The 18,649-nt window shown below is 41.5% G+C and overlaps 1 protein-coding gene across 1 annotated transcript in view; it reads left to right on the plus strand.

The window, feature by feature from the left end:
- Positions 1-18,649, plus strand: part of ADAD1 (adenosine deaminase domain containing 1) — a 225,461-nt gene that overhangs the window by 184,331 nt on the left and 22,481 nt on the right. The window contains exons 8-10 of the mRNA XM_069743906.1: positions 7,391-7,561; positions 16,962-17,191; positions 17,378-17,615. Of these exons, the coding sequence (XP_069600007.1) occupies positions 7,391-7,561; positions 16,962-17,191; positions 17,378-17,615 (639 nt within the window). The remainder of the gene's footprint in view (positions 1-7,390; positions 7,562-16,961; positions 17,192-17,377; positions 17,616-18,649) is intronic.

Genomic DNA, 18,649 nt, shown 5'->3' on the forward strand with positions numbered 1-18,649 from the left:
TTACACATTTGTAATTTTTTTTTTTTTAACTTTTTTACTTTGTCCCAAGGGAGGGACAATACAGATCGGTGATCTGCCAGTTTGCACAGCACTCTCACCGATCTGTCTGAGAGCAGTGCAGCGTTACCAAGTGCCTGCTCTGAGCAGGCAACTTGGTAAGCCACCTCCCTCCCTGCAGGACCCGGATCCGCGGCCATTTTGGATCCGGGACTTGCTGCAGGAAGGAGGTGGGAGACCCCCGGAGCAACGCGATCACATCGCGTTGCTGCGGGGGTCTCAGGGAAGCCCGCAGGGAGCCCCCTCCCTGCGCGATGCATCCCTGCACCGCCGGCACATCGCGATCATGTTTGATCGCGGTGTGCCGGGGGTTAATGTGCCGGGGGCGGTCCGTGACCGCTCCTGGCACATAGTGCCGGATGTCAGCTGCGATCGACCGCGCTCCCCCCGTGAGCGCGGCCGATCGCCTATGACGTACTATTCCGTCCTTGGAAGGTAAAGCCCACCCCACATTGACGGAATAGTACGTCTAATGGCAGAAAGGGGTTAACCACCAGAACAGAAAAAGCCCTGGCTTGGACTCGAGCCACCTTTTATAAACAGGCAAACAAACCCTCTAAAATGCTGGCCCATCAATTGCGATCGAGAGAACTCATAAACTGGATACATTCTATTAGGGATACTATGGGACATGCATCGGCCCATCCAGAGACCATTTATAAAGCATTCTATGAATACTATCAGAAGCTTTATTCCTCCCCTAAAGTTCCTCCCCCGCACCTTCTACAATCATTTTTACAGGACATATCCCTTCCTAATATTTCAGAACCAATATCCCAGCAGCTCCAATCAGAAATTCTAACTGAAGAAATTGACTTAAGGTACCGTCACATTTAGCGACGCTCCAGTGATATAGACAACGATCCGACCTAAACTAGATCGCTGGAGCAATAAATTACTTGGCACTCAGGAGATCTTTATGCAAGATGAAAAGTGAACAATTTGTTTATTTAGTGCATCCAGTTCAAAAATGTAAATGTCTTCGGTCTAATCACAAGACCTTCATCAGAAACAGTTTTTTGAAGTACTGGAAGCCACAAATAACATGTATGGGCCCAAACAGGTGCCAGCGTCAGACAATGCCCGGGAGAGATAAGCGCCTTAATACGCCTGGAGGTGTTAGAAATAAGCGCTGCTGCGGGGCGAGATACTCGCAGGAGGGGTGGCGCTGTAAACTCCAGAGGAACGGCGCCGCGCTGCAGGGGTAACGTCGCTGGAGCGTCGCTGTTAGGTCGCTGTAGAGATGTCAAACACAGCAACTCCAGAACGATGCAGGAGCGATCCAGTGACGTACTTATCGTTCTCACTGCTTGTTAGCTCTGTGGAAAAACATTGCAGGCATCGTTGCTTTTGCTGTCAAACATGACGAATGACGCCGACCTGACGACCAAATAAAGTTCCGGACTTTCAGCTACGACCAGAGATGTCACACCAGGATCCTGATCGCTGCTGCGTGTCAAACACAACGAGATCGCTATCCAGGACGCTGCAACGTCACGGATCGCTGTCGTTCTCGTTGTAAAGTTGCTCAGTGTGAAGGTACCTTTAGTAATCAAAAAGCTAAAAACAGGAAAAGCCCCCGGTCCTGATGGACTCACCGCCATGTACTATAAAAAATTCAATAATCTACTAGTGCCCCATATTAAAACCTTCTGTAATGCCCTTTTAAACGGCTCCCAGATGCCCCCTGAGTTCTACATAGCCCATGTGACGGTCATCCCCAAACCAAAAAGAGATCACTTATTAGTTAAAAATTATAGACCCATTTCATTATTAAACGTCGATCTCAAAATATTTACATCAATTATTACTGATAGACTTAATAAGATTCTTCCCTCATTGATACATCAGGACCAAGTGGTCTTCATACCCATGAGGCAAGGGTCCTGATAACATAAGGAGAAATCTAAGGCTGTGTGCACACGATGCAGATTTGGTGCAGAATTTTCTGCATAAAATCTGCACTAAATCTGCATCTCCTGGCAGAATCCACAGGTGCGTTTTTTGTGCGTTTTTTGTGCGTTTTTGATGCGTTTTTTTAATGCGTTTTTTGTGCAGATTTTACCAATGGATTTCTATTATGGAGGGGTGCAGAAACGCTGCAGAACTGCACAAAAGAAGTGACATGCACTTCTTTGAAATCTGCAGCGTTTCTGCGCAGATTTTTCTGCACCATGTGCACAGCTTTTTTTTTTCACATTTTTTTCACATTGATTTACATTGTACTGTAAATGACAGTGCAGTTCTGCAGCGTTTCTGCTGCAGAAAAATCTGCTGCAGTTCTGCACTAAATCTGCATCGTGTGCACATACCCTTAATGTTATCCACTCGGCAAACCATTCTCACAAACCACTTATGATGATAGCCTTAGATATTGAAAAAGCTTTCGATTCACTCTCTTGGTCATACCTTTTTTCGGTTTTAACTAAATTCGGATTTCCCCAAAAATTGATCTCATGTCTCCAGTTAATCTATGATAATCTGACTGCCTATCTTAAGCTCCCATCTACCAAACCTACCCCTATAGCTATACAACGAGGTACACGTCAGGGATGTCCATTATCACCAGCATTATTCGCCCTAGCCATAAAGCCCTTGGCCGAAACTATAAGAAATAATCCCAACATATTAGGCCCCGCTGATCTTGGTGATCAATATAAAGTCAGTCTTTTCGCTGACAACCTCCTCCTGGCCCTAACCAACCCCTACTCTACCCTTCCCAACTTATTTTCCCTTCTCCACACGTTTGAAACAGTATCAGGCCTTAAAATTAACGTCGAAAAATCTGAGGCATTATTTGTTAATACCTCCAGGGAAGATCAAGACAATCTAGTAGCTCAGTTTGGATTTAGCAGAAAAGACCACTTTCTAACCCATCTTGGAATTAATCTAACATCTCACAAATCATCCCTCTATAAATGGAACTACCCCCTTTTAATTAGGAAATTTCAGGCTGACATAGCCAGGTGGTCCTCTCTGAATCTGTCCTGGCTGGGTCGATTGCACGCCATTAAGATGATATCCCTCCCACGATTCTTATATCTTTTTTGTTCCCTCCTTATTGCAATACCATCAAAAAACCTTCGAGATATTCAAACGCTCATCTCAAAGTTTATATGGAAAGGTAAGAGGCCAAGGATCAAACAAAATATTATGTTTTTGCATAGAAAGATAGGTGGGCTATCCCTACCCAACCTTGCGTCATATTTTAAATCTGCCCAAATAGCCCAATTGGCTAATGTCAATTCCGGTAAAAGGAGCCCTAGATGGGTACATTTGGAATCTCATTTTCTACGGCCTTATTCTCTCCCTGGCCTCCTGTGGTCCACTGGCAAAATTCCGCAAAATATTTCTGACACTGCCCCTTTTTCTGCCCACTCCTTGATCCTCTGGAGGAAAGAGATTCAAGTATGGTTTACAATCTGAATCCTCTCCACTCACCTCCTTATTCTATAACCCTATGTTCTTACCAGGCCTAGAGCCCTCTCTTTTTTTCTTGGTGGATCTTGAGAGGTATCACCACATTGAAACACCTCTGCTCCCCATTCAATATTCTACTCACTAGACAAGAATTCATTCAGAAACATGAGCCACCATTTAGGGAAGCACTACGTATAAATCAATTCCTTCATTTTGCTAGACGAATTCTACCTCATGGGACGCTATTTCTTGCAACTGGGTTTGAACAGAGGTGCCTGCACGATCCTATGGGGGAGGGGAATGATCTCCTTGGTATACTCTGCTTTTAATACACCACGTATGAAAGAGAAATTCAAATTTGTTACAATGGGAGGAGGATCTGGGTCTTGTCATACCCATAGAGAAATGTTATATGTGCTGTGATACACTAACAAAGGGTAGTCATCAGGCCTCCTTAGCAGAAACGTCGATTAAAGTTCTCCACAGAGCGTATTACGTCCCAGTGAGACTTCATGCCATCCACCCACACATACCCGACAATTGCTTCAGAGGTTGTAATGCATTAGGTGACATATTACACATATGGTGGAGCTGTCCAGTCGTTGAGACTTTGTGGCGCGAGGCCAAGTCAATCGTGGAACAGATCTATGGTAAAACAGTCTCCATGGATCCCACAGTATTTCTGCTGGGGGCAAAATATCCTGGATTCTCGAAGAGTCTACATAAATTGGTAACCATTATCTGTATGGCCGCTAAAATTCACATTGCTGCCAGATGGAAAACCACGTCACTTTCCATTTCGCTAGTCAAGGATAGAGTAAACACGATTCTATTATACGAACGTATCCAAGCAACCAGGAATGATGAGTGGAGCACTTTTTTCCGGACTTGGAACCCTTTGCTTGACCTCGATTCTAATGTTCTTCTGACTCAAGCTTTTACGCTTTCCCCATAATGTAGATTGTATGGTGGGTCTGGGATCCATACTGCCTTAGTAGAATAAATCTTCCTATGATTTGTAAACAATACCGTTTGTATTTGGTGCCCCCCAGACTTTTGCTCAACTTAGACTCTATTTAGTAATGGCTGTCTAGATTACCGGGTCTCTTGAGCGCTAACCTACATGAACAATATCTCCTGTTATGCTGTAGTTATTGTCAGTTTGATGACTGAATTTATGCTCCCCTTCCTGATGTAATTACCCTTTGTATGTACTGTCTGGGTGTCTTTGTATGTTTTGTTTGCCCCCTTTAAAGCTGAAATTAGTACAAAGCAATCATTATACTTTTTATTAATGCACCGTTTTCTTCCGTACAGAAGATTGTTTATTCTTTGTTGTATTTAAAACTTTAAATAAACATATTGAAACTAAATCTAATAACTGGTTGGGCCCCCTTAGCAGCAATACTTGCAATCAAGCATTTGCAATAACTGGCAATGAGTCTTTTATAACGCACTGGAGGAATTTTGGCCCACTCATCTCTGCAGATTTGTTGTAATTCAGCCACATTGGAGGGTTTCTGAGCATGAACTGCCTTTTTAAGGTCATGCCACAGCATCTCAAGCGGATTAAGGTCAGGACTTTGACTAGGTCACTACAAAGTCATAATTTTGTTTTTATTAAGCTATTCAGAGATGGACCTGCTAGTGTGTTTTGGATCATTGTCCTGCTGTATAACCCAAGTGTGCTTCAGCTTGAGGACACGAACAGATTGCCAGACATTCTCTTTCAGGATTTTTTCAGAATTCATGGTTCAGTTACCACAGCAAGTCTTCCGGGTCCTGAAGCAACAAAACAACCCCAGACCATTACATACCACCACCATATTTTACTGTTGTATTATGTTAATTTACTGAAATGCTGTACTTCTATGCCAGATATCTAGCTTTTCAGCATCTTTTGGTGTACTTCACTTTGTCAGACAAGTCCTTTATAAGTGATTTCTTGATTGAGAAGAGGTGTGTCAGTAATCAGGCCTGCATGTGACTACAGAATTTGAACTATGCTTTTCAAAAATGTGATAAACCACAGCTAATTTACTGTATTTTTCGGACTGTAAGACTCCGTGTGGAGCGTGGTCACAGGGGGGTGTTCGGTTGTCCCAGGCTGGAGCGGCAGATGCGGTGGCCTCCGAGAAATCCCATCCCAGGTTGGTTCAGCGGGTGCGGCGATGGAGCTTTGTGCGATGCGGTGGCTTTTTTTTTTTTTTGCATAAGCATTTTTTTCTCTTCTGTATGTACAGGTATTCATTATGCAAACTATGGGGCAGGTCAGTGAGTGATTAGTGACCTATCAGCAGTCTGCATTATGAATGCCTAATCAGAGCAGCACATGAAGACCCCCAACAGGCTGCCTCAGAGCATGAGCATATCATTGACTCAAAACTGAAATTACAGATTAAAAAACAACCACATGGAATTTATCAACCAAGGCATCATTTTAATCAGTATAACAGTGCCGACTTGACACTATGTGTATGTTACTGTGCACAGCGTGGGACGAGACTGAGCATCAGAAGGTATGGAATATTGTTGTTTGTTTTTTTTTACCAGGTGACAAGGGTCTTCAGGTGGATTACCAGTATAATAAAATATTACAACAACCTGTGTTTTTATTTCATTAAAATACTTTGTAATAATGTGTGAGTTTTTTTTAACCATTTCATACTAATTAATAATGGATAGGTGTCATAATTGACGCCTCTCCATTATTAATCTGGCTTAATGTCACCTTACAATAGCAAGGTGACATTAACCCTTTATTACCCCATATCCAACTGCTACACTGGAATGGGAAGAGAGTGGCCAAGTGCCAGAATAGGCGCATCTTCCAGATGTGCCTTTTCTGGGGTGGCTGGGGGCAGATGTTTTTAGCCAGGGGGGTGGGGAGGGTGGCAAAAACCATAGACCCGTTCCAGGCTTTTAATATCTGCCCTCAGTCACTGGCTTTACAACTCTGGCGGAGAACATTGCGCAGGAGCCCACGCCAATTTTGCCTGCGATTCAACCCTTAAATTTAATAGCTAGAGCGCCCAAATCTTGCACATACACACTACTAACATTAGTAGTGTGGAATATGCAAAAAAAAAAAAAGGGATATGAGATGGTTTACTGTGTGTAAACCATGTCTCATATCGTGTCGGGTTTGAGAAGGAGATAGGAAAAGCCGGCAATTGAATTACCGGCTTTTAAGCTATCTAGCGCTGTATGAAATATTAATATATATACATGTGTGTTTCACTGACAGATATAGATATATATATATATATATATATATATATATATATATATATATATATATATATATATATATACCCCTATACTATGTGTAGACATTTATCTTAGCTATTCTATTCTAACCTGTCAGTGTAATTTTACTGTACACCGCACTGAATTGCCGGCTTTTCTATAGAACACCGCTGCGTATTTCTCACAAGTCACACTGTTGGTCCGTGTGTAATCCGTATTTTTCTCGCCCCCATAGACTTTCATTGGCGTATTTTTTGCGCAATACGGTGACAAACGCAGCATGCTGTTATTTTCTATGGCCGTAGAAGACCGTATAATACGGATCAGTAAAATACGGCAAATAGGAGCTGGGCCATAGAGAATCATTGTACCGTGTGCAATCCGTTTTTTCTGCGCCACTCATACGTCCATAAAACTCGCTAGTGTGAGGCCGGCCTAAGGGGTTTAAGTGTGTGTGTCAGATGCTGACTACTTTAAAAGTGTTCATTTTTTTCGCTTATATAGCGCCATTAATTACACAACACATTATGAACATTGTCACAATCTATCCAACGCAATTGAACACACACAAATAATAATTACTTGTTTAATGAAAGGTGAAATTTTTTTTTAATGATTAGGTAATCTTTAATTCAACATTTAACTGTTAGTATATTGTTTATAGGTATTTTTACAGACAGTTACTTCTCTACTTCAGTGGAAATAGTGGTATGATGAAAAAGTCAATTTTCTGCCGAGAGACAGCTACTGATCTCCTTGCCTTTAAGCAGAAGTCAAATCTTTACCTGTATATGAATCAGCTTCCAAAAGGGGCTGCACAAAGCAACTCACAGATGTAAGTATTTCTTGTTTTCAACAAATTTGTCGTGAACTTAAAAAAGTAATCATACATGTTAAATGGGATGTCCCATGATTACGATTTCATGTGTATTATGCAGCTCAGTTTAAAGCAGATAAAGCTGTCTGTAAAGGGTTAGTACTGTAGAGGAGGATAAAGCTACCGGTGAAAGGTTAATCGGAGTCTCTCCCTACATAGACACAGCACACTGAGTTGAGTTGATGCTCTGTAAAGCACCGTAATCCATCTTACATTTCTACATATATCACTACATTCAGCTGAACAGCAGCACAGAGCTTTCCTGTGTTTACATTCTACACACTCCATCTCCCCCACTTATTGGTATCTCCCATCTCAGAAACGGAAAGATGCACACAATTGTCAAAATAGTGAGACATTTGAGAGCCCCAACTTCAATCTCCATTTCTTAAATGGCCAGGGCTTTTGCCATTAAATTTGACAGGATTTTTATTTTGTTTTCCTAATTTATAGATTTGAGAAAGGGTTACATATTGGTCTCCCTTTCATTTTTCTTAAATGGACTTTATGATGTGGAATGAAAAAGAAAAATGCATACCTAGTTCCAAAACAAGTATAGATACCTTTTTTTGTTTGTGATCTACCTGGTTCCTTTGAGCTGGCCTGCAAAATTGCAGAAATCTTTGCACAACCTATTTAAATGAGGATTCGGGCATGAGACAAATTGTGTAGGCGGTAGCAATTAACCCCTTAACGTTCACTGATGGACACAGTCCATCATGGCCGTGTGTCGGTTCCCACACCAGGATGAGCTGTGTCTCTAATGCATTCAGTGCTGACAGCTTTCTGTGACAGCTGAGAGGCACGGGAAGAGGTGCAGTGACTATACTGTCGGTCCCTGCACCCAGATAGCTGTGATTGCGCAGACAATGCTGAAATATCAGCACTTCCTCGCCCGATCAGTGCAGCAGCTCAGTTCTGCCAGTGGCTGAGCATCTGCACTAAAAGCCAGGAGTGGTGTCAGTGCTTCCCCTGGCTGTTAACCCCCTAAATGCTGCATGAGGGAGGCAGAGGCATAGGAGCTCCCTCTACCTTCAGATCGGCGTCCCTGCGACGTCATCACGGGGCCGATCGTTGCCATGGTGACCCGGGGTCACCAAGCTACAGAAAGGTTCTAAGACCATACTCTCACAGCATGGTGTCGTAAGCTTTCAGTATAGGTATAATGCAGTGCAATGCTAGAGCATTGTACTGCATTATACCTTCAATCAAAGTAAACAATGAAAGTCCCATACAGGGACCTGGGGGGGAGGGGGGACTATGAAAAAAATGTTAAAAAAAAAAAAAATTACAAAATAATAATAAAATCCACTGATAAATACACATTTTTACATTTTTTTTTTTTTTTAAAGAAACAAAAAAAGTACACGTTTGGTATTGCCATGTCCGGAATAATCCGATCTATAAAAGTGTCATGCTAGTTAAGTACTTCAGGGAACGTAAAAAAAAAATTAAAAATTTGCAGACTATGCTATATCATCGTGTCGCTTGGAAAAGTGGAATAAAACGAGATAAAAAAGATGAATGTAAATAAAAATGGTATCACTGAAAATGCTATCTTGTCCTGCAGAAAACAAGCTGCCATTCAGCTTCATCAGCGAAAAAATAAGTTATATATCTCTCACAATAAAGCAATGCAAAGATAATTATTTTTTCTATAAAGGTTTTTGTGTAAAAGCGCCAAAACATAAAAACTGTATAAATGTGGCATCGCTGTAAACATACTGATCCGAACAATAAAACTGCCTTATCAATTTTACCACATGCAGAACTGAGGGTAAAGAAAAAATCCTGAATTGTTGGTTTTTGTTCATTCTGCTTCGACAAAAATCGGAATAGAAAGCGATGAAAAAATGTTATGTTCATGAAAATGGTACCAATAAAAAATTCAGCTCGTCCCACAAAAAAACAAGCCCTCACATGTCTCCGTGGGCCAAAATATGGTGATGCAAAAAAAAAGTGTCTCTTAGTGTGTGACAGCATCCAAACATCCAAAAACGGATATAATCTGGTATCGCTGTAATCGCACTGACCCAAAGAAAAGTCACCTAATCACTTATACCTCACGAGGAAAGGCGTAAAAATAAAAATATGAACTTCTTCACCTGCTGTTGATTTGTTAATTACACCTCCCAAAGATCGCAGTAAGGCTTGGTGCACATTTATCCTGCGCTCTACACGGAGCTCGTACACCCGGAGTTTCTGTGTAAATCTCTGAAATACGTTATTATATTCTCAAACTATAATAGAAAATCTGCACTTTTAGTATGGCACTCCTTCTATTTTGATCTTTGCATTGTGTCTCAAAAGTAGTTTTCACCCACACATGGGGTATTGGCACACTGAGGAGAAATTGCACAACAAATTTTGGGGTCCATTTTCTCCTGTTATCCTTGAGAAAATAATTTTTTTTTGGCTAAAATAAAAAATGTGGTGTTGTTTTTTTTTATTATTATTATTTTCTTAGCTCTGTTACAAACTTCTGTAAAGCACCTGGTGGTTCAAGATTTTCACCAAAAATCAAGATAAGTTCCTTGAGGGGTATAGTTTCCAAAATGGTATCACTTGGAGGTTTCCACTGTTTAAAGGGACACTGTCACCCCCTCCAGCCGTTATAAACTAAAAGAGCCACCTTGTGCAGCAGTAATGCTGCATTCTAACAAGGTGACTCTTTTAGTTTTTGCTGCTGTTATTCCCTCAAAGCGTTTTATAATTTTCCCCAAATACCTATCTTTATACCTGGAGGCAGGTCTAAAGCCTCCTCTGTGAAGCGCCCAACTGCCGTCAGTCATCTCTTCTGGGGCGCTGGTCGCCGCCCACTGAGCGCTGTTTTCGTCTGAAATCCGGCGCCTGCGCTGTGCTCGCCTGCCTGGGGCAGGCGCATTGAGCATCGGCCGTCATAGCTCAGATGCCGGGTTCCTGACTGCACCTGTGCGGGCAGTGCTGCCACCCTGTTACTGAATCCCCGCCCACATTGTGTCATGCATTATGCGCGGGGCGGGGATTCCTGGGCATGTGCACTGCGCTTGTCAAATTCTCCCCCAGGTCCCCCGCCTTCCAGCGTCGGTCTGTGCAGCTGATCCATCCTTTTTCTCCTGCTACCTTTGTGAAAATAAAAAGGTTGGTGCCAAAAGATTATTTTTGTGGAAAAAATTAGATTTTTAATTTTCACGGCTCTACATTATAAACAGGGCTGTGGAGTTGGTAAGCCAAACCTCTGACTCTGAGTTTCCATGACTCTGACTCCACAGCCCTGGTTTTAAACTTATGTGAAGCATCTGGGGGTTCAAGGCGCTCACCAAACATCTAGATAAGTCCCGTGTGGGGTTTAGTTTCCAAAATGGGGTCACTTGTGGAGGGTTTCCACTGTTTAGGCACATGAGGGGCTCTGCAAACACAACATGGCGTCCGCTCTTGATTCCAGCCAATTTTACGTTCAAACCCTCAAATGGTGCTCCTAAAGAGCGATCTTTCTCAACAAATGGCGGTATCTGTGTATTCTGAAGAAATTGCACAAGAAATATTGTGGTTCATTTTCTCCTGATATCCTTCAGAAAATAAAAAAATTGTGTCCGAAAAATAATGGTTTTGTAAATTTTGTTAGAAAAATGAGAAATCGCTAGTCATTTTTTAACCCTTTTAACTTCCTAATAAAAAAAAGTTTCAAAAATTGTGCTGATGAAAAGTAGACATGTGGGAAATGTTATTTATTAACTATTTTGTGTGACCTAATGCTCTGATTTAGGGGCATAAAAATTAAAAGTTTGAAAATTGTGAAAATTTCAAAAATTCTGCCAATTTTTTTTGTTTTTTTTCACAAATAAACACAAGAAATTTTGAAGAAGCCAGTATCGTAAAGTACAATATGTCACAAAAATACAATGTCCGAATGACTGGGATCCGTTGAAGCGTTCCAAAGTTATAACCACCTAAAGTGACAGTGGTCAGATTTCAAAATGAAGGCCTGGTCATTAACCTACAAAGTGGCTTTTGATCCTTAAGGGGTTCAAGAGATAAGAAAATAGGAGGGCGCCATAACACGTAACCACAATTTCTAGGCAGTTTAAAGGTACCGTTACACTAAACGACTTACCAACGATCACGACCAGCGATACGACCTGGCCGTGATCGTTGGTAAGTCGTTGTGTGGTCGCTGGGGAGCTGTCACACAGACAGCTCTCCCAGCGACCAACGATCAGGGAAAAGACTTCGGCATCGTTGAAACTGTCTTCAACGATGCCGAAGTCCCCGGGTAACCAGGGTAAATATCGGGTTACTAAGCGCAGGGCCGCGCTTAGTAACCCGATATTTACCCTGGTTACCATTGTAAAAGTAAAAAAAAAAAAAAAAGTATATACTCACATTCCGATGTCTGTCACGTCCCCTGGCGTCAGCTATCCGCACTGACTGTGTCAGCGCCGGCCGTAAAGCAAAGCACAGCGGTGACGTCACCGCTGTGCTCTGCTTTACGGCCGGCGCTGACAGTCAGTGCAGGGAAGCTGACGCCGGGGACGTGACAGACATCGGAATGTGAGTATGTACTGGTTTGTTTGTTTTTTACTTTTAGAATGGTAACCAGGGTAAATATCGGGTTACCAAACTCGGCCCTGCGCTTAGTAACCCGATATTTACCCTGGTTACCAGTGAACACATCGCTGGATCGGCGTCACACACACCGATCCAGCGATGACAGCGGGTGAGCAGCGACCAAAAAAAAGGTCCTGATCATTCCCCAGCGACCAACGATCTCCCAGCAGGGACCTGATCGTTGGTCGCTGTCACACATAATGAGATCGTTAGCGGGATCGTTGCTACGTCACAAAAAGCGTGACGTTGCAACGATATCGTTAACGAAATCGTCTTGTGTGAAGGTACCTTAAGTTTATAAATTACTTTTATTTGAAATTATGTTTTGGTTTGCTTAACTTAACACATTATTAATTTGTTCAACAATCACACATTTATGAAGTCAATCATTTAAAGAAAATAAGTGTAGTCTTGTGTTAATAAGAGTAGAGAACAAATTAAAACCTACTTGTTGGTCACAACCTATTAAAATAATAGATCCCTGATGCTTCTGTGGTCCCAAGTATAAAGACCCGCCAACAGATAACACAGGGGAACAATTTGAAAAACATTTTCTGTTGAGTTAGGTTTTTGAGCTGATTTATACTAAAATTGGCATGCTGATTCCAAAAATGTAGTCAGTTTTTTTCTAGCACGTCAAGTTTTTCCTACACAACTTACCTGCCAGAGAAGCACAATTGCACTGATATCTGTAATAAGACTTGTTATCTGATTACAATTCGACTCATATAGAGCTACGTGGCAACTTGTAAGAGTAGTCACAACTTTGTCATGCCTATTTCCTATATATTTCATTTTTTGTTCATATTTGTACTATTTAAAAAAAACAACACTTTTTAGGTACAGTAGTTTACATAGTTTTGAGAAGACAAAACCCTATCGTTCAAAAACTTGACGTGATAGAGAAAAACTGAGATCATTTCTGGATTCAGCATCCAAAAATTAATTAAGAACAGTTGTCTGACCTAACTCTAAAAAAAAATTGTGTTCCCCAGTGTAATGTTTTCAGGATTTCTTTATAATACTGAGGAAATGCAAGAAAACTTGAACTGTTGATGGAAGTTGATGTACACTGGTTTGAAGGAATTGTATTGGTCATGCAAGTACTCCCCAGTCCACAGTTTGCAGGGCTATAATTCTAAACTGACAGTATTCTCAGAATCAGTGAGTGTCCAGTGATGAGCAGTTGACACATATCCGCTAAATAATTAAACACTAGCAAATTTTACAACCCCATTAACTGGTGTATTAGAAATAGTTGTTAGGACATCCAATTGGCCTACATAGCTATGAAATTACATTATACATCACCCAGTAATAAAGTCCTTAAATGGGTTGTAATAAAACTGTTCTCAAATGTTTTGGCTTAACCCCTTCCCGACCTTTGACGCCACGTAGGCGTCATGGAAAGATCGCGTCCCTGCAGATCGGGTGAAAGGGTTAACTCCCATTTCAACCGATCTGCATGGACAGGGGGAGTGGTAGTTTAGCCTAGGGGGGGTGGCTTCACCCCCCCCCCCCCCCCCCCCTTCCCCCGTGGCTACGATCACTCTGATTGGATGTTGAAAGTGAAACTGCCAGTCAGCGATTTGTAATATTTCACCTAAAAAACTGGTGAAATATTACAATCCAGCCATGGCCGATGCTGCAATATCATCGGCCACGGCTGGAAACACTGATGCGCCCCCAACCCACCGATCGCCCCCCCCCCCCAAAGCCCTCCGATCTGTGGTCCGCTCCCCTCCGTCCTGTGCTCCGCTCCCCCGTCCTCCTGTCCGCTCCCCCCATGCTCCAATCCAACCCCCCTGCACTCCGATCCACCCCCCCACTCCGATCCACCCCCCGCACTCCGATCCACCACAGGATTACATTCAGTATGAACTATCAAATAAATCAGAAAACAATTAAAAGTAAAAGGGTCATTCAAAACCAGCATTAAAACATTAGAAGGCAATTTCTGAGGAAACCCTTGGGTTTAGAAAAAGCAGTACAGTATAAATTTAAAAAAATCTGTCACAGGGTTACCACGACTGAGAGGAGTCAGAAGACCACAAAGTCTGTTATGCTTCTTTTCAGAGCAGGAGCATTCACTTTCTTTGTAACCAACCCCTTTGTGACCAGACCAATTTTTTTTAAAACTGGCCAGTGTCAGTTTGTTAATAACTCTTGAACGCTTCAACAAATCCCAGTGATTTTGAGATTTTTTTCGTGGCACATTATGATTTTTGATAATGGTAAATTTAGGTAGGTATGCTTTGTTTGTTTACAAAAAATATCAGAAATTTGAGAAAAATGTTAAAAAGTTAACAATTTTCAAACTTTGATTATCCCTTTAATCCAGATAGTCATACCGTAGAAAAGCCTTAATAAATAACATTTCCCTCAAGTCTGCTTTACATCAGCACCATTTGTAAAATGTTCTTTTATTTTGTTAGCATTTTCAGAGTTTTAAAAATGGAGCAGTAATTTTTCATTTTTTCAAGGAAATTTACAAAATTTATTTTTTAGGGACCTATCCAGTTTTGAAGTGACTTTAGGGGTTCTATATATTGGGAAACCCCAATAGTGATATCATTTTAAAAATAGCACCCCTGGACATATTGAAAACCACTGTCAGGTAGTTTATTAACCCTAAAGGTAATTTTCAGGAATTAATGCAAAATGAATGACAAAAATGAAAAAGTGTATTTTTTACCACCTAAATGTCGGTAACTTCTGAACAGATTACTATAGCCGGCAGACTGTAAGGCCGCTATTTGGAGTGAATTGCCATGGCAAACATCAGTACCATACAATCATGATCTTAGGGTGCCAATGGGGATAAAGAGGAAGCCCCCACATTCTGTAAACCATTTATATGATGTAGCCACTATTAGCAGCATTTAAGGGGTTAGGCTAAGTGCACACGTTGCAGAATTGCCGCGGAAATTTCCACGGCAATTCTGCACCTCCTGCCGCGGGTATATCGCATGCGGAATTGGCATGCATATTCGTTTTCCAAGCGATCTGTAGCATCGCTTGGAAAACTGATTGACAGGTTGGTCACACTTGTCAAACAGTGTTTGACAAGTGTGACCAACTTTTTACTATTGATGCTGCCTATGCCGCATCAATAGTAAAAGATAGAATGTTACAAATAATAAAAAAAAAATGGTTATACTCACCTACCGCAAACAGCCGATCTCCTAAGCGGCTTCCGTTCCTATAGATGGTGTGTGTGCAGGACCTTCGATGACATTGCGGTCAAGTGACCGCGACGTCATCGCGGTCATGTGACTGCGACGTCATCGCAGGTCCTTCACACACCATCTACAGGAACAGAAGCGGCCACGTGCAGCGCTGAGGGGCAGGAAGACTCCAGGGTCCATCGAAGGTGAGTATATCACGATTTTTTTTAGTTTAATTCTTTTTTTTTTTTTTTTTTTAACAATTATATGGTGCCCAGTCCGTGGAGGAGAGTCTCCTCTCCTCCACCCTGGGTACCAACTGCACATGATCTGCTTACTTCCCGCATGGTGGGCATAGCCCCATGCGGGAAGTAAGCAGATGAACGCATTCCTAGGTGTGTGGAATCCCGCGATTCCGCAAATTTAATGAACATGCTGCGTTTTTTTCTGGAATGCGAATCCGCTCAGGAGAAAAATGCAGCATGTGCACAAAAAAATGCGGATTGCATTCTATTAAATAGGATGCTTAATGTGAGCGTTTTTTTCGCGGTTTTATAGCGTTTTTATAGCGAAAAAGCACGAAAAATCTGCTACGTGTGCACACAGCCTTAAACAGATGTGGACGGTGCCAACACGGATTGTGGCAGATGCAGCAAGTTATCAGCTATAGTGTACAGCCGACAGCTGCTGGATTATCACCTGTATGGGGATGCTATTCTCTTATATTTTAGGTCCGTAAAAAGACATATTGGCGGTCATTAAGGGGGTTAAACTATGTAAATTTCTATTGGCAGTACAGGGGTTAATCTGCCATGTTTGGAGCTCTGGGAGTCTGAGCTGAGCTCAGTTAGACACTCCTATCTCCTTTATAATCTGGGTCCTGACTGAAACACATTGTCAGAGATAGCTTATGCTGCATGGCCTAGAGGATAGTTTGATGGTTATATGAGGAGTTTTGTGGATTTATCTGTGACTTGCTTGCGTTTGTAAGTGTGATAATTCCCTTTGCTCCTCTAATTTTGGATTTTCCCCATCTTCCACTCCCCAGTGCATTGCTCTGGTCACCCGACAGCTTTGTCTTGACAAAATCAGTTTGGAAAGAGCTTTACAATAAATAAAATCGGATCATCCGTTTAAAAGTTACAGGCATAAAAAACGCACTTGACCGCCCTTTTCCAAGATGGCCCTTAGAGTGAGTTTCCACAATGCCTACAATGCTAAAAAATAAATCTGTCCCCTTCAAAGAACTTGCATGTAAAGTTTCATTCTCCTTTTTTTTGACTGGCATAACTTAGAGACAAAAGACCACAGAAAAAAGTAGTTGTTACATAATCAGTGGAACAGCACAAATTGGAGGAGTTCCTTAGTAAACATTCGAAAAAAAATCATGTGAAATGTCTTATTAATATTGTTGTATCTGCAAAGGTATCCTGCCAAATTGACATGCTCATGAACATTGCTACCTGCTTAATTACTTGAAAGAGCACAATGCTTATAATTGTCATCTATATAGATCACATTGTACAGTTATTTCTAAAAATTTGTTTATAATGAAGTTCAATGTTTTGTACAAAGAATTTATAAAAGATATTTCTTCATTCCAGATCTCTTAGTCCACTTTCTCTATCCGCGCATGAAGCAAATGACCGGTTAAGCCTTCATATTTCAATGGAGGGCAAAAATTATCCTGTGGCATACTTCCCTTGTGACATTACTACTAACATAAGCAGCATGTCCTCCACAGACAAGCTAACAAAATGGGAAGTTCTTGGAGTTCAAGGAGCACTCCTAAGCATCTTTATACAGCCAGTATATATCAGCAATATTATTGTTGGTAGGTTATTATTATTATTATTCTAAAAGTATTTGTTATTTAGCAGGAAATCAGCTGTTTGACCTACATGATACAGCTTTCAATTTGAAACTGCTTTTTCCCTGCAAAATTAAGTGAATATTTAATAAGCCGTTAAAATAATAGCCACGCAGAATGTGCTGATTGTTTTTTGTTTTTCCTTTTTAGGTAATGGAAATTGCTCCGATACAAGAGGACTGGAAATTGCTATAAAACGTCGAATTGACGATAGTCTAACTTCACGATTGCCTATGTTTTATCTTGTACATAGACCTTACATAAGTGTTGTGACTGCTGTTCACCAAATTCAGACAGTTTGTGGAAATTATAGGCTTAGTTTGAATTGGTCACAAGGAGACAGTTCAGTGGAAATTGTGGATGCACTGCAAGGGGAAATTATTGAAAGGTATTTTTTGGGTATGATGCTTCATAATCGGAGGATTTTTTTCATGTTGAGCTGGACATATGATGTAACAGGTGCTGCAGAGCAAAATGAAACTGTGCAAAATTACTTCTTTTTTGCCTTTCCATTGTGGAGATCTGCTGACAGCGGCATTTAACACCCGTTGGAGGGCCGCATGTCATTCGGCTCGTCCGTGACATGATTGTGGGTCGCCAGTGGGGCTGGAAGGATTGCTGAAGACTCCCGTTCTTCTCATGATGATATTCCTGTGAAAGCCAGCATTTAGCTGGTTTTCATAGATCGTTCACTGTACCTAGCAGTGCTGATGTACTATGTAAAGCACTAGCAATCAGGCTTCCAAAATATATAGTAATCCAATTACATTTTTTGGGGCACCGCAAAATTACAATAAAATGGAATAAGAAGCGCTTCAAACATCGTTTCTGCCGAAAAATGGTATCAGTAAAAATGTCAGCTTAGGGTGCCAAAAATAAGCCCTTATACAGCCCTCTTTACACTGCATCACATGATAAAATGACGTGTCCTGAAAAAAATAAGCCATCATGTGGTTATCTGGACAGAAAAATAAAAGTTATGGCTCTTGGAAGAATGGAAGGGGGAAAAAAATGGGAAAATGACTGTGACGTGAAGGGATTAAGTCCAAGTGGCCATTACTAAAGAGACTTCATTGGAGTCTTGTACTTCTTTTGTTTCTGACGCTGACCAATCATAAGCTGGCAGCAGCACACGGAGGACAGAAAAAGAAGCCCTCAAAGTAACATTGACAGTCAGCAGTGATCACTGCAGAGTGTGATGTGTTGGAGCACAGCGGAGTGTGATTATCAGACCGCTTTCAGCTCTCATCTCTGGCAGTCTCATTACAAACACTTCTATTAACCCCTTCGACACAGCGTATGCGTCATGAAAGTCTGTGCCAATCCGACCTGTTACGCATATGCTGCGTCACAGAATGATAGTGTTCCTGTAGATCATGTGAAAGGGTTAACTCAAATTTCACCTGACCTGCAGGGACAGGG

Source organism: Ranitomeya imitator, chromosome 1 (genome assembly GCF_032444005.1).
Source record: "Ranitomeya imitator isolate aRanImi1 chromosome 1, aRanImi1.pri, whole genome shotgun sequence".
Classification (NCBI taxonomy): domain Eukaryota; kingdom Metazoa; phylum Chordata; class Amphibia; order Anura; family Dendrobatidae; genus Ranitomeya; species Ranitomeya imitator.